General features: G+C 52.0%; 6 protein-coding genes across 6 annotated transcripts; 3 read left to right on the top strand and 3 right to left on the bottom strand.

The window, feature by feature from the left end:
* Positions 1-1,451: 1,451 nt before the first annotated feature.
* Positions 1,452-3,123, bottom strand: SODALDRAFT_354212 (hypothetical protein; the record flags this gene model as incomplete). Its single annotated transcript, XM_028613700.1, has 6 exons — positions 1,452-1,600; positions 2,424-2,469; positions 2,546-2,696; positions 2,752-2,847; positions 2,908-3,006; positions 3,071-3,123. The coding sequence occupies 6 exons, from the start codon at positions 3,121-3,123 to the stop codon at positions 1,452-1,454; spliced, it is 594 nt and encodes a 197-aa protein (XP_028469897.1).
* Positions 3,124-3,149: 26 nt separating this feature from the next.
* Positions 3,150-5,375, top strand: SODALDRAFT_354211 (kynureninase; the record flags this gene model as incomplete). Its single annotated transcript, XM_028613699.1, has 6 exons — positions 3,150-3,182; positions 3,412-3,543; positions 3,602-3,708; positions 3,765-3,913; positions 4,096-4,328; positions 4,431-5,375. 6 exons carry the CDS (start codon positions 3,150-3,152, stop codon positions 5,373-5,375), a joined length of 1,599 nt encoding a protein of 532 aa, XP_028469896.1.
* A 597-nt stretch (positions 5,376-5,972) lies between these two features.
* Positions 5,973-6,958, top strand: SODALDRAFT_326254 (hypothetical protein). Its single transcript, XM_028610124.1, has 2 exons — positions 5,973-6,135; positions 6,212-6,958. The coding sequence occupies exons 1-2, from the start codon at positions 5,996-5,998 to the stop codon at positions 6,579-6,581; spliced, it is 510 nt and encodes a 169-aa protein (XP_028469895.1). The 5' UTR covers positions 5,973-5,995; the 3' UTR covers positions 6,582-6,958.
* A 347-nt stretch (positions 6,959-7,305) lies between these two features.
* On the bottom strand, positions 7,306-8,464 carry SODALDRAFT_7035 (60S ribosomal protein L32). Its single transcript, XM_028615602.1, has 5 exons — positions 8,366-8,464; positions 8,245-8,284; positions 7,985-8,109; positions 7,744-7,865; positions 7,306-7,640 (listed from the first exon to the last, which is right to left on the bottom strand). Exons 2-5 carry the CDS (start codon positions 8,282-8,284, stop codon positions 7,532-7,534), a joined length of 396 nt encoding a protein of 131 aa, XP_028469894.1. The 5' UTR covers positions 8,366-8,464; the 3' UTR covers positions 7,306-7,531.
* A 342-nt stretch (positions 8,465-8,806) lies between these two features.
* Positions 8,807-10,515, bottom strand: SODALDRAFT_326252 (mitochondrial protein import protein MAS5; the record flags this gene model as incomplete). Its single annotated transcript, XM_028610123.1, has 4 exons — positions 8,807-9,103; positions 9,165-10,226; positions 10,308-10,366; positions 10,458-10,515. The coding sequence occupies 4 exons, from the start codon at positions 10,513-10,515 to the stop codon at positions 9,011-9,013; spliced, it is 1,272 nt and encodes a 423-aa protein (XP_028469893.1). The 3' UTR covers positions 8,807-9,010.
* Positions 10,516-11,754: 1,239 nt separating this feature from the next.
* On the top strand, positions 11,755-14,167 carry SODALDRAFT_326251 (glutamyl-tRNA synthetase). Its single transcript, XM_028610122.1, has 5 exons — positions 11,755-12,124; positions 12,189-12,299; positions 12,423-12,806; positions 12,878-13,153; positions 13,224-14,167. Exons 1-5 carry the CDS (start codon positions 11,813-11,815, stop codon positions 13,980-13,982), a joined length of 1,842 nt encoding a protein of 613 aa, XP_028469892.1. The 5' UTR covers positions 11,755-11,812; the 3' UTR covers positions 13,983-14,167.
* The last annotated feature ends 858 nt before the right edge of the window (positions 14,168-15,025 follow it).

Raw genomic sequence — 15,025 nt, 5'->3', positions numbered from 1 at the left:
GTACCAATACAAACATTCGAAACGTTCTCGGACTTGTCATAGCTCCGACTTGTAGCAATTGGGGAAAGTTAGAACGTCCTCCGTCTTCTTACTCCGGTATTCATTCTCTTTGCATGTTTTTTGCACGTCTTACAAGCTTTGCAGGGACACGTATACGGAGCATTTTGTATGAAGTAATAGGGTGAAGAAAAAAGAAAAGTACGTGCACATAAGGTACTGTACATTGCCTTATGTACGATGACTTCACGTGGAAATTTTGAACCCACTCATTCGAAGTAACAGCTCTCTTCAGGGCTAACCCACCCAAAAAAGCAACTCACCTCGAACATAATTGGCTGGAATTTGTCTCGTACCTGAGTACCTACCGAAGGTCCTTCGAGTGGCCTGCGATAATGTTCCCCACCGTCCCGTTTCTCACCCCCCATGATGCAACTCGCCAACTCGTGTCTGTCGCTCGTACCTCCATGTCGACACCGATCCTATTTTAGCGTTTTTCCCCCGCCAAATCATTCATAGCGTACTTCAAGAAGACCCCAAGTTTACCTCCTGCCCCTTAAGGCTCTGGGCACGGCTATTCGAGGCTCCCAGCTTTGTACGGTAGTCTCGAGCTTTTTCTTTGGCCGTACATCTACAGTGTATGTCCACCACTCCTTGTACTGGGCTAGAATGGTTGTCATAGGGCTATGTTGTATACTCTGTGTTCTTGAGGACGGTTTCCCCACATGCCTCCGATCTTCCTTACGTTTCTCTCACCCTTTTTCGCTTGCTTTCTACTTCTCTAGAAGCATCACGACGTACACGTGTAGAATTTTACCGGCTTTGGCACTGGCGACGTGGGGATCATAGAAGAACTATCCGAGGAAGTACAGTACTTTCTGGTCCTTTGTAACATTTCCATTTCTTACCGCCTCCTCGCAAGTTGATCCTACACTAGGTAGAGAGGAGGCCCCGAGACGCCCCCGGTCCGGAGTCCCTTCTTGACCGACCGATGACCCGGGCGGTCCGGATGTCTCCTTTCTTCAGGTCAGGTGCACCGTTACCTTGCCGCAAACTCAGCCAACATCCATCTGGTCAATCGCCAAGGAACGAATTATATTTTTGATTGCCACTCTTCGAGCAAACTCTGATACCCTTGACCATGCACAATATGCTGGCATCCCCAAATAATCCGGCAATCAAACCAAAAGCAAGCTGATTACGATCTCAACGTTGAGATATCACCACGTCCCGTGGCGTTTACAGGTCCCGAGTCGTGTTGAACCTCCGAGCGGAGCTGGTTGGTCCATCCTTGCTTGCTCGTTCATTACGGATTCTACGTGTACACGAACGTGTATAAAAAAAGACCTTAATGGCCAGACGCGGCGCCTCGGCCGCTCCCCGGGCAAGGTGCACCCATTGAAACCCCTACAGGACCCCTTACTGGTGTCGATGGCGTTTTCATTACCCCCAGATTACTTAATGGTCAGCACGCCGTTGGGCACGAGACCGCTCCATTGACCGGGGAGTGGAACATGTGTGGAAGCGATTGGAAGTTTGTGGGACAACCCCAGGCTAACTGGAGAACACGCATCAAGCAAGTCCCCCGTGTCGGTGATGGACGCTGATCAGGTATCCGACAGTTAATGGTAAGTTTGTACGTGTGGCTTGAATCTTAATGTAGTAATTACTTCGTACAAAGCGCTGGAGCTACCGAAGGCTGTCTAGGAGTACCAGTACAATGCACCCAATCAGAAGAGGTCCCGAGCAATTGTACGAAGTATCTTTTCGCCCTGCTTCCAGCTCACAATTACACGTACATATTGTATGCTGTGTACATCCATCTCGGTCATTATATGGTCTAGAACTCATCAACTATGGACAGTGTAATGCAAGTAGGCCCGGCTCCTCCGCAATACCATACAACCCCTGTTTAATTGTGTAAGGGGGTATATTCAAACCCTTCCTAAATAGGAAAGTTTTGAAGATTCGAGTAATATACCTACACTAATAGTATATTCGCTATAAACCTTTTTAATACTATTATAAGATATCTAGAGGTTAAGCTAAAAATCGATTAATAGCTATTTTACCTATAAAAGGATTTAGTCATTACTTCTTACCCATATTCGCTATATAGGAGGCAGTTTCTATAAAGATATTTACGTTATTAGTTACTTTAATACCACGTTAACCTTAGCTTATTAAAAAACTATAAGATAGATTAATAAATACTAAGTCTCCCTAGTATAGTATATCTAAACCCCTATACTTTATATAGAAGATCTCCACTTTTAATATATCTAGTTATATTCTACTCTGTATATTATCGTGGTACACGTATACTATTAGTTTATTCGGGATCCGTAAGTACTTTATATATAATTAAACAGGGGTTAGAGTGTATAAACCCGCTTTATTTGACCCCTGAAATGGTCGTGACCCACCTATCCGAATGCCGAACAGACTAGTGACGGCGAAATGAGCTTTGAGCTAGACATCAGGCACTGCCACAGAAATTTCGGGGTCGTCAAGTGATCGGTCTCAGCCCGCTGTCAAGGAAGGTCACGATGGTTAGGAGCAATTTCCCACGACGGTGAACCGGTGGCGGTAAGCTGTAACAGATGTTCACGATAGCATCACTTGACCACCGTTCCTTCACCGCTTGTTGGGAATCTGGACCATAGCGATCCTCGCCATACTCTGGCGTTCTTGCCTTGCTCGATGTAATTTGATATCACCATGCTAAAGGGTAGGTACTGTTTGTGTCAAGACCAAGCACGGGGTTCAGATGACTCGTAGAAATCAACGAGGTATACGTGTCGGACAAAGCACCCGCATATGCAGATAATGATGTTGGATGTGGCAGAGCTTGGGCAACATATAGGATTTTGGGCCGTCATCCATATATCGGTGAAATATAGTTGCTACTGTTCATCGTTGTCTCTTGCCCCACGACTTGCTTGAGACCTGCGTCGGGCAGTCGACACATCGGAGAGGAAATCCACGGAAATACTCAGGGTGCATTCCCTATCCGTGTTCCCTCCAGAGAAATTCTAGATCCATGGTATAACGCAGATAATTTCTTCAATACGGCTTGTCGTCTTGTCTTCTTTGATATCCATTCAAATCATCTGCATCGTCCATTGCGTAACTGCTGTAATGGAGAACGAATGACGGAGCAGGAATCGAGCGCCAACGTGGCTGTGGCAAGCTACGTTATCATGGTTACACACCTCTGAAAATTTCGTCGCTCACCCGTACACCGTACTCAACGAATAGGTAGGTACCTTAGGCGAAAAACACCGATGAGAAATCTTCGTAACACATCGCGGAGAATATATCGAAAACGGAAACCGCTGCTCAAGGAGTTGGGACAGCCCGTACGTGCAGTGTTAGCGCCCCTCATAGCCCCGCATGCGACCCCCTCGTCAGACGAGGGGTACGTATCCACTAGCCCCGCAAAGCGGCAAGTCGCGGCAATTCCTGGTCTGTCTTTCCTCCCTTTGCCATTCCTTCCGCATGGCCTTGTCATCCGCCAGCAAGGAACGTTTTATGACCTACGAAGTACGAAGTAGGTATGTAGCCCAGCCAAGCTGTTGACTCGGCATACTGACGTGCGTAGATCCAGGAATCCCGCCTATTTACATGCGTCCTTCACGAACATTCCATCGAGATCATCGACCGAGTCGGCACTGGCGTTGAGCTGCCCGGATCCGACCCAACCACCCTGTCAACTGTGATATCAAAATCAACTTACGAATACAGCGGTTACGGAAATGGAATAGCACCATGCCCGAGACGGATTCCCCAGGGAGGCAGCATGCCTTGTCCCTGGATGAACGAGACCCTCTCAGGTCAATCCGGGGAGAGTTCGTCATCCCCACCAAGAACGAAGTGACCAGCAAAACACTCCCTTCCCAAGGCAAGCTCCCAGGTGATACGTCAATCCAAGTTCCCCCCACCGTTGGCTAATACGTGGTGGAGCAGAACGCCCAAGCACGGTGTCGAGGAACGGTGAGACGCCGTGTACTTACCTCTGTGGCAATTCCCTGGGCTTGCAGCCAAGGCGTACGGCGACGAGGATACGCCAGTACCTTGACACTTGGGGAACACAAGGGGTCCAGGGCCACTTCAAGCCCATCGACAATTCGCCCTTACCGACATGGCTCAACGTCGACGCGCTGGCTGCCAGCCTGATGGCCCCCATTGTCGGTGCTCAGGAATCTGAGGTTGCTGTCATGCAAACGCTGACTGCCAATCTTCATTTCCTGATGTGTGCCTTTTACCGGCCAGACCGAAACGGTCGGCACAAAATCATTCTCGAGAGCAAGGCCTTCCCTAGCGACCATGTACGTAATACCTGCTGAAGCTACGGCGTCCCTGACAAGCCAGTGTGTTGTGGGCGCCTCATCCGTGGGGACGTGGCTGACAAAGATCCCCCCCCCCGCTAGATTGCCGTTGAGACGCAGATCCGTCTTCATGGTCTTTCCCCAGCTGAATCCATGGTCTGCATAGAGCCGCCGGCCCCCCACTCCCCCATCCTAACCACAGACCACATCCTCTCCACTGTCGCCGAGCACGCCTCGGACACGGCCGTACTACTTCTGCCGGGGATTCAGTATTATACCGGCCAGTTACTCGACATTCCCACCATCACCGCCTTCGCGCGTGCTCGTTCCATCTTTGTCATCTGGGACCTCGCTCATGCTGCCGGCAACGTGCCCCTCCACCTTCACGATTGGGATGTCGATGCCGCTGCCTGGTGCTCGTACAAATACCTCAATTCCGGACCTGGTGGTATCGCCTCGCTCTTCGTGCACTCTCGTCACACCGTGGTCGCGTCCGCGTCCGCCGCGAACCCCGAAGCCGCCCCTGAAGACGGGTTTGCCCCGCGCCTAGCTGGCTGGTGGGGCAACGACAAGGCCACGCGCTTTGCTATGGATACCACAGCAGCCTTCCGCCCTGTTCCCGGAGCGGCGGGGTTCCAACTCAGTAATCCCAGCGTCCTTGACACGACTGCCCTATGCGCGAGTCTAGAGGTCTTCGAGACTACGGGAGGCATGGGCCCTCTACGGGAGAAGTCATTGAGACTAACGGCCTATCTCGAATCCCTGCTCGAGGAATTACCCGAGGATGTGAAGAATATGTTTCATATCATCACGCCGCGGGCGGCGAAAAAGCGTGGCGCGCAGCTGAGCATCTTGCTGACGGACGATGCGTTGCTCGGGCCCGTGATGGAGACGTTGGAGGCGCGGGCAGTAATCGTCGACGAAAGGAAGCCGAACGTGATCCGAGTTGCCCCGGCGCCCCTATATAACAGTTTTACCGACTGCTACAACTTCGTAGACGAGTTTAGAAAGGCCTTGGAGAGCGCAGGCAAAGGCACCCAGCAGTAGCCAACTCGATTATCCACGAGCATTACGCGTCCAATATATCCTAGTTCCCTAAGTCCAGAGATATCTCCCGACACTGCATTGATATCTCGACTGAATCAAAAAAGTCAAATTTCAATTCTAATACAGCATTCCCCGAAAAAATGCTGGGTTGTCTTAAATTTTGATCATTCGCCAGCTGAGATTTCAGAGCTTCGCGTCAAATGGTAATATTGAAGTTAAGCAGGGGGGATGAAAGCCACGGAGGCCTCAAGGAAGATACCGACTCGAAAAGGGGCAGGGGCGAGGCTAGCGATATGGACTTTGCCTAAACTGGTCTTCGGCGATGTTTTTCGAGGTTGGAGTTGGAAAGGCTAACGGGTTGGCGTCACAGGCACAGCCACCGCCAATCTCGCGAAGCACGCCACATCTGCAGCCACTGTGTCTTGTCCCACGATAATGAGGTCCGGAGTACTATTACTACAACGTATTCCCTGCCCCTGTTGATTGTTTTGATAATAAAATATTAAGCGGTGAACGGGATCAGCCGAGATGGGAGGCCGCCTTGATGCGCAGCCCAAGGCAGTACGGAGTACTGCCCTACCTACCTTACTCACATGCCGTATATAACCTTATGTAGCTGTATGAGGCAAGGTGATTTCTGTATATTGAGGGCTCGCGCATCTCCATCCGTTTCCCTCGATACTCAAACCACGCCGCAAGCCTCCCCTCTCAAGAATACACATCGTACCCGCATAACTGCGCATCATCCATACCTACATCAGTCAGTACACATTTGAACCCAATTCTGACATACCTGCAAGTCGTCTCCGAGGTGAGGGCTAACATGGCAGCTGCAGATCGGTTGGGCAAAAATATAATCACCTTCAAACCCCGCTTCCACCTCTCCACAGCTTTTCCCCTTGCACCAAGCAGGACTTTCAGGATGAGCTGGTTTTTCTCAAAGAACATTGGAGGCAGGAACTTCGGCACACGCGTCCATGTGGACAAAAATGGCGTGCGGCGCGGAGCCTGGCGGTTCCGCCTCTGCGGCTTCTCGTGCGTCAGATAGGCGGACTTGAGCGCGTCATATTCCTACGACCTTTGAGAGAACGTGAACGACTTTCCCCCAGGAAATGGCGACCTCGTATCCGCACCTTGCGTTTCTACTCCGGTTTCTTGCATGGGCTTCGACGATCTCAGTGGGGTTTCGGGCGAGCTGGCAGTTGAGCCAACGCGCTTGGTGAGTGGAGATGGACCGCCAACCAGCAAACATTCACCGGCAAGCACAACTTGTTGAAAAGTCGTGCCAGAGACAGACGACGTGGCTCGGAAATTAGGAGATGAGAGGGGGTCGTTGGGCGTTAGGAGCAGTCTGGTTCTCCGAGTCTCAGTACAGCGAAATAACCTCGATACTTTGCTTCCCTATAACGAACAGTATCTGAAACCAAGCCGTTTGCCGTGGCACGCTTCGAGACGGCTTGTGAAAGTGGAAGGCCGGGTAATCCCAATAGCAGATATGGAACAATTTACAAATCATCTGGTACTTGAACAGGGGATTCCATGGCCTAAGCACAGAAATCATCTTGGACAACACGTTCGTTCCACGAACTAGTCTCAGCGTGGACAAACAAAAATCCAGACATTTGGATGTATGGTGAACCAGCCAAATGCCATGTTCGATAACAGTTGGCTTCAGCTTGTGGGATTTGGAGCCGAGGTCAGACATAGGGCGATTGGGTCGGTCTTTCCAGACGGAGAGTATCCTCACTCCATGTGAGGTATTCCCGAAGGGGAGAGAAAGCCTCCTAAATAGAAGGAGGAAGAACCGGTCTGCGGTGTCACGTCCCCGGGCAGCCAGTGGGAAAAACAAGCAACCATTTCACACCGCTTAGGGCATCGGACGAACCATCTTGATGAGTACTGTGCGGGTTTTCATTCCGTAGCACTCAGATACATGCCGTCATGCCAGCCGCAGGAGCCGCGCCGTCGTCGTAAGAAAAGGGAATTCCCGTCTGTTTGTCCCGATGCATGCCCCAGTTCCAGGATATAGAGCAAATCGCCATCGACCAAATACAAATCCACTCCTGTATTGCCCCATGTATCGCCAGCCGGCCGGCCAACCCAATCGTGCTGTGATGTCGTTTCCTTTTTGTTTGCTTCCACCTCGCTCATCCAGCTCATACCTCCGTAGTGACCTTGGCCTTGGCGTTGGTGACCTTGACGCCCAGTTGCTTGGCGCGGGCGATGATATCAATTCGCTTCCTCGATGAGACGCCGTGGGCAATCCTGAAAGTACCAATGTCAGTTCGGGTTCGAGATTCATCCCGTTCTCGCCGGCCAGACTCTTCTTCCACCTGTTGTAAGCGACGGGGTATCGGGTTGAACGTACTCAGCGGCGAAGGTGCGGTTGTGCATGAGAAGGAGCTCGACATCGTTGACGTTGTTGACGAGGAAGGCCTTGTGGCCCGAGGGCATCATGTACTTGGTCTTCTTGTTGGAGCCATAGCCGATCTGCAGTCACCGAAAAGTTGTATCAGCTACTGTTTTTTTGTGTGCCCCGTGTTGCGTATCACTGCTCGGAGGGGCTCTTTCCCTTCGATAAACAACCCATGGAGCCATAGTAAACATACCGAAGGCATCGAGATGGCGCTGCGGAAACGCCTGCGGACGCGGCTGTCGATACCCTTAGGCTTGCGCCATGATGGGTCGACGCACTTGAAGCGGTCGCTCTGGTGGCGGAAGAAGCGCTTGGTGCCTATATCGATGATTCCGTCAACATTTCCGTTCTTTCAAAATTCCATCGTGCCCTCCTAGTAGAAGTGTTTCGATCTCTCGCGGTTGGTTCGATTCGGGAAGGGCGTCGGTGACAACAGCTGAGTACATAACATACGCTTCTTGACGATGGGGACATGCTTCTTTGCGGCAACCATCTTTGAACAGAAAAGAAAATATTAGTATTGTTTGCCTCGACCGAGATTCGGAATCAAAGTATCGTGGACTGGTGCTCGTACCTTGGCGGCAGTTTTCCCTGTGCTGGTTAGATAAAGACGTCGCGATCAACAGGAAGTTCCGTTCATCAGCAAAAAACCAGTGGAAGATGTGCCAATTCGAGGTGGCAGGCCGTGGGTCGTTAGGGCTCGCCAAAATTTTCGAAAATCAACCAATGGGATCAGGTGTAGGCCATCAGCCAATGACACCTGGGTGCAGTGGGTACGTAGATCTCCACTTATCCTTGGCAATTCTTTTGCTCCGGGACGAGCACGGAGCAGACCGAGAATCGTACAGGACGCCTCACCGAGCAAGCTAGCTCCACCGTCTTCTCGTCTTATCAAGTTCTGGCCTACGTCTACTACGTCGCCTCCAAAATCGTCACAGCTCCGAGAATGAGCCCCAAGGATGGCTGAGAGAGGACAGTTATTTGTCGGCAAACTCCGGTACGGTATCCGTGGGTGGGACAAATGAGTAGGGTATTTGGTCCAATACAAAATCTCTGTCCCCCATATCCATGCGCATACCTATGTACCTCTATCAAAAGCTTATCATCCCTGGGCCGTCATGACCGTCGTGAAAACCTCACATCGTGGGACCGGAAACATACTCATCAAGAGCCAAGCGTATCCCTCTTCCTCTATGTGATGACAAGAAGCAAGTACAACCTACTGTTGCTGACACTGCGGCGCGCCGTCGTCCCCATCATCCTCCTCCTCCCATTGACTGCCCATGCCCTGCCTGCCGTGACTGGAACCAAACTGCAAGAGTGAAGTTAGCGACAGAGTAGTCCACGAGGAAATCAAAACCACACCGGCTTACCTGGTCAATGTCTACGTTGTCTTCGTAGTGAACTTCGTCCACCTCATCTACCTTAAGTGGTGTGGCGGGTGGCGGAAGCAACTTGTTAATGATATCGTACTCCTTGTCGTCCTTCAGCCAATCGTCCTCGGGGAACTCGACCTTGGTAATCAGATACAGATCACCCTTCGCCTCTCCCCTCTTCAGCGGCATGCCCTCACCAGGGACCTTCAGCACATCACCCGGCCGGAGGATCTTGCCCCTGGGCCTAGTGATTTGGATGCCGCGGCCGTCTAGGTGTGTCAGCACGACGCGGGAGAACCCGGACAGCGCCTCGGCCAGCGTGACGGTCAATTCGGCCGACAGATCGTGGCCGAGGCGGGTGAAAACAGCATGCGACTCCTCAACCAGGTGGAAGACGATGTCGCCGGGGGTCTGGTCAGGGAACTGGTCGGCCTCGCCCTCCAAGACGATCCGCTCGCCGTTCATGGAGCCACGAGGGATGTAGACCTCCAGGACCTTCTTCTCGGAAACGGTACGCTTCCCCTTGCACTTCTTGCAGCGATCCTTCTCCTTATGGAAGTTTCCGGAGCCCTCGCAGCGGTCGCAGAGAACGGTGGCTTTGCGGACCAGACCCGGGCCGATCTGCTGGAAGGCCTCTGATACGCCGGCGCCGCGGCACTTCTCGCACTGTTGGGGCTTGACGTTGGCCTTGGCGCCGGTGCCTTTGCACGTGCCGCAGACGATCTGCTTGTCGGCGGAGAACTTCACGGTCTTCCCCTTGTACAGCTCCTCGAGAGTGACCTTGTACTCTTGGTCTTCGTCTGGGCCGCGACGGGGCCGGCGAGGTCCGGGACCTCCCATGCCGAACCCGAACATCTGCGAGAGGACGTCGTTGAGATCTACTTCGGGACCGGAAGGACCACCGCGACCGTCAAAGGCGGCCATGCCGTGGGTGTCGTAGAGGTGGCGCTTGTCTTCATCGCGAAGGATTTCGTACGCCTGGCTAATGGCCTTGAATTTGGCCTCGGATTCTTCTCGGATCTCCTCGGGGACTTTGTCGGGATGATGTTGCAAAGCAGCCTAGTTGAAAAAGAAAGGAAACCGAGTGTTAGTAGGCGCGGCAGCATCTCTTGACGGAGTTTTGTGCGGATGTGGACTTACTTTTCGGTATGCCTTCTTGATTTCATCTGGTGTGGCGCTCTTATCGATCCCAAGGAGTACTGGATAAGCGTCAGAGATCCACTGGTTTGGTACGTCCGGTGACGACGAGGGCCGGCGCCGAACGGGTTAAAGTCCGTAGACGAGACGTACCATAAAGATCGGCCTCCTCGGGGCCAGACGCAGGCCCAGTATCAGGTCCGCCGTCCATGATGGAAAAAAACTGCTGCGGGCGATGGTTCCCAGCGCAAGCAGACTTTCCAGTATAGCAAGTGACAATGCTGAAGGAAAGGTTGGTCAGAGGGAGAACCTTAATGTGGAGAGCCAAGCGGTAAAATCTTCAGTTAGCGGGGTCCCAAACGGCGGTTGTTAGGCATCCCAGAGTGACGAGCCGCTAGACCAGTGGCAAGGCGGTCAGAGAGATAACGATAAGAGACTTCTGACAGGCAGGGATGTCAGATGGACCCTCATCCAGACAGAGCTTATTAGTCAGGTATATATAACAGGCTGCTGAGCTTAAATCTCAAGACTGCTGGGCCAAGCAGATACTGATTCATGTCAGTTTCCGATAGACGTTTATATCGAAGGAATAAAATCTATATGACAGAGTTCAAGGCCTTTAAAGCATATGCTAGAACCATCACCGTCATTCCACAAAGCATGTTGGCTAGGGAAATTCAAATCATAGTCTCAGGGGCAACGTCCACAAGTAGAGCGACAAGCATAACCATAGCGAGAGCCGGTGACTATCAATTCAGAAGATGGCTTTTTCTTCTTCCTTTTTTTTCTTCTTTTTTTCTCTCCAACAACCGACAGCCAAGATCTTCCAATGCGCCAGCTGAGTCGAGGCCCATGTACTATGATATGACATGGTGGGATACCATGATAGGGTTCAGACTGTTTGGATGAAAATGAAGCCCAGTGAGACGCCGGAACCCGTCAGAAGGCAGTGACAGCCATCATGAGGTAGATTCCAGCGCCTGTCCGTAGGTTAAACCACTTTTATTGCCTGCCATCAGAGTCATGAATTTTGTTTCCGAGAAGTTTCAGATGGTCTAAGAAGGTTGTTTCATTGTGCCCGACTCTCCCCTTGAGATCAATGGGTTACTGACCTAGGAAGAGGTCGGTGGATTGAAGGATACATGTGGAAGAGTAAGGTAGTGAGAATCGTTCGTGGACTAACTGCCAGACTTTTTCCAGCTGACATGTGTCACGCTATAGCATGATATGCTGGCTGGGAGCTCCTTCGCAAGATTGGCGTTCTGTAATTCATTCACAGTGCAGGAATGGGCAAATTTAGGTGTGGGCCAAATCCGTCGAGTTTCCAATTGGCTAGCCCATTACAAGCTTACCTAAGGTAATAGTCGTAAACACTGGTACATCCGTACCCCTTTGAAAAAAAAATCATACCTTAGTAATAAATTACGCCGTAATTACTCTGTAGCCTCCACGACAGCAACAACAGGTGTTAGACGCCTCAACTTTCCTTCTGTATAGCTACCATGTTAATGGCGTTGGTCCCTCAAAGGAGGCTTGTTCTTCATCGCACCGACTTCATATGCCGTAGCTGTAGAGCGCAATGGGCCAGGCAACACTCTACGGCACGAAAAGGAGGCGGCGGCCTAGACGCCCTGAGAAGCAAGCTACAGCCCAAGAATAAGTCGCTTCATGAACTTCCCAAGACTCCAGCGAGGACGCGGTTCGCTCCGTCTCCGACGGGTTACCTTCACGTTGGCTCTCTAAGAACTGCCCTTTATAATTGGCTCCTTGCTCGGGCTACGGGCGGTCAGTTCCTCATCCGTGTCGAGGATACCGATCAAGTTAGTCTAGCCGTCCTCTCGTAGTGGGCTGATGGGCTACAGTCGTCGCTGACTATAACAACAGACAAGAATCGTTGAAGATGCTGTGCCGCGCCTCTTGGACGACCTCAAATGGGCCCAGCTGGACTGGGATGAAGGTCCCGATGCTGGCGGACCATACGGCCCCTATGTGCAAGTGTGTGGTCATCAAGCAGAAACGCCCTTCCCTCATCCCCTCCCCCCATTCATACCCCTTCATTGCCCCTTCATTACCGCTTCACCCAAATTCCATTTTACTGAGTTATACTGACCGGGTTAGTCTAAACGACTGCATCTTTACCACAAGCACGCAGAGCAACTGCTCGACAGGGGCCATGCATACCGATGCTTCTGCACGGCCCAAGACCTCGAGCGTCATAAGCAACAGAGTCTCGACGGAGGAAACCTCGTCAACTACCCTGGAACTTGTCGAACCATCCCGCCTGACCAGGCTGCCCGCCGTGCCGCTCACGGGGAGAGCCATGTCGTGCGGTTTCGTAGTGAAGGGCGCCCTTCCTTTACCGACCTGGTGTACGGGCATTATCAGAAGAACGAGGACGAGAGCGACTTCATTCTCATCAAGACCGATGGTTTCCCAACCTACCACTTTGCTAATGTAGTTGACGATCATCTCATGAAGATTACTCACGTCATTCGTGGGGTTGTACGTTTCGGTCCAGTTCCGTTCCCATTTTCCGTGAAATCTTCCCGAATTTTCCTGACCAGCTCCCTCAGGAATGGCTCATATCGACCCCTAAACATGTGGCCCTCTACAATGCCTTCAACTGGACGCCCCCAGCATTCGCCCACGCTGGTCTTCTCTGTGGTCCCAATGGCGAGAAGCTGAGCAAGCGGAACCGCGACATCGACATCGACATGGCCGCCTACCGCGATAAGGGCATCTTGCCATCCGCTCTCAATAACTGGCTTGCTCTCCTTGGCTGGAGTCCTGACAAGAATGCCGGAGTCAAGGGCGATGTCTTTCCTACCATGGCCGATCTAGCCCAAAAGGTAAATTTCTCTTGCATCTCCCTTCTTTCGTCGGTGTTCCAGGTGGATTACTTCCTGACCACATATCCAGTTCTCCCTCAAATTCACAAAGGGCAACGCGCAGACCAACCCGGAAAAGCTTCCCGTTTTTCAACGTGCCCACCTAACCCATCTCCTCCGAGATCCATCCGCCCCGGATGCCCGTCTCAAAGAACTGCTCGTCGTTCCTCTCCTGAGAAACATCCAGAACCTGGAAGAACGCCGGCTCCAGGGCAGCAATGCCGATGGGGAGGGAGACCTCGAAGCCACAATGGGTCTTTTTAGCCAGCTCGTGCCCCAGCTCTCCCCTTCCACCCCGCGTGGCTCTCAGGAATCTCACATCCTGGCCCTGCTCAAAACCCTCGCCTCTGATCCAAAAGAAACCGCAATCGACCCCGCGGCTCTTCTAACTTCACACCCTTCCCTCTTCTTCCGCCCCGACCCGGCCGCCGCAGCCTCTTCCCCGTCTGGCACCCGCTTCCGGGCTTCCCTCGATGCGAACCCCGCAGCCGCACAGCTTGTCGCCAACCTCGAGGCTAGTCTCTGCACACTAGCTGAGGGGGGGAACGGCGGCGACCGCGACAGCGATGCGAACTGGAACCCGGACGCGATTCAAGCATGCATCAGCGCCGTGTTGCGTGAGGCGGCCCTTGAGGTGCGCACGACGGGCTATGCATGGCTACGTTACGTACTGTCGGGCGACCCGGACCGGCCCGCAAAGCCTGCGAAGCTTCAGCTTGCCGTCCTTGGTCCGGAGGAGGCCTTGGTCAGGCTCCGGGGGGCGGCGTCGCGGACTTCGGCGGCAGATTGAGGTATACGGCCAATATGCAAGTGGCAGGGCCAACTTTAACGATCTATGACCCATTATCCGTTGGAGATACTCTTCCTGGTCCGGGAGAACGTTGATAGACTGTACTAATATCTGTATTATGCTCTATGTAATATATCGGGCCATGTATATTTCTACCCTCACCATATCTTTCAATAATCGGACGGTTTGCATTCTTGGATTTTGTCCCCCCCCCCCCCTTTTCCGCAATCCTCCTCACATTATCATTATCCCCCAAACATCTCCAGTTTCACACCGGTAGACCCCAACCCCTTCAGTCACCTCATCTCCCACATCACCAATGTAAGGATTTGGACCCTGTCCAAGTTTTCATCAGAAGAGAAACAACCCGAGGAGAACATGGAACGAATTAGCGCAAAACAGACATGACCCGATTTTCAATTCAAATAAGGTCAAAGATACTACTACAAAGTGACCGCAGGTAGAGTGATGCGTATGTAAATATGCGTTGGAAAACCGACAAAACACGGCAGTATGTATAATATGTGCAGGGAGTATTACGACGGCTCTGAGACGCCATCAAGCTAGGCCAGTTGCAAACAGAACAACGAAAATCGAGTAACTGGGATGGATGGATCAAACGACTTTTGCCTGTCCTGTCTGGCTTCTCCTTCACTCCACCAACGCTCAGAACCAACTTCGGGTGTTGACCCGGAATATTTACCCCTCTCCGCTATGTATCCGATGAGTAAAATAACAGCAGAGGAAAAGAGTAAATAGACAATAATAAGGAAGAGCGGAGTGCGGTGCGAGAAAAAAAAAAGGAGATAGAAAAAGAAGGATGCTGCTCCATGCCGGGTTGCTATACCATGCTGTGTGCTATGTGTAGTGTGCTGAGAATATCGTGTATCCCGACGGCCTGCCATTCGAGCCAGCTCTAATTTGGCTCTACCTTGGTCGTTGCTTTTCCGCGCCCGTTCCGGTTGTTCATTACTTCGTAATAATAAAGATGATGTCGCAGCCAGCCTGTGCGGGTGGCTGCTGGGGTATCATGTTATGTGTAT

Source organism: Sodiomyces alkalinus, assembly GCF_003711515.1.
Source record: "Sodiomyces alkalinus F11 unplaced genomic scaffold SODALscaffold_1, whole genome shotgun sequence".
Lineage (NCBI taxonomy): Eukaryota > Fungi > Ascomycota > Sordariomycetes > Glomerellales > Plectosphaerellaceae > Sodiomyces > Sodiomyces alkalinus.
Note: the sequence above shows the minus strand (reverse complement) of the source record. Positions and strands in the feature narration are given on the sequence as shown.

Coding starts and splice junctions, on each gene's coding strand:
- SODALDRAFT_326251 (XM_028610122.1), top strand. CDS start 11,813: ATGGCGTTGGTCCCTCAAAGGAGGCTTGTTCTTCATCGCACCGACTTC. Junction 12,300..12,422: donor CATACGGCCCCTATGTGCAA/GTGTGTGGTCAT, acceptor TGACCGGGTTAG/TCTAAACGACTGCATCTTTA. Junction 12,807..12,877: donor CTCACGTCATTCGTGGGGTT/GTACGTTTCGGT, acceptor CAGCTCCCTCAG/GAATGGCTCATATCGACCCC.
- SODALDRAFT_7035 (XM_028615602.1), bottom strand. CDS start 8,284: ATGGTTGCCGCAAAGAAGCATGTCCCCATCGTCAAGAAGC. Junction 8,110..8,244: donor TGTCCCCATCGTCAAGAAGC/GTATGTTATGTA, acceptor TCATCGATATAG/GCACCAAGCGCTTCTTCCGC. Junction 7,866..7,984: donor GCGCCATCTCGATGCCTTCG/GTATGTTTACTA, acceptor CGGTGACTGCAG/ATCGGCTATGGCTCCAACAA.
- SODALDRAFT_326254 (XM_028610124.1), top strand. CDS start 5,996: ATGAGGCAAGGTGATTTCTGTATATTGAGGGCTCGCGCATCTCCATCC. Junction 6,136..6,211: donor CATCATCCATACCTACATCA/GTCAGTACACAT, acceptor TGGCAGCTGCAG/ATCGGTTGGGCAAAAATATA.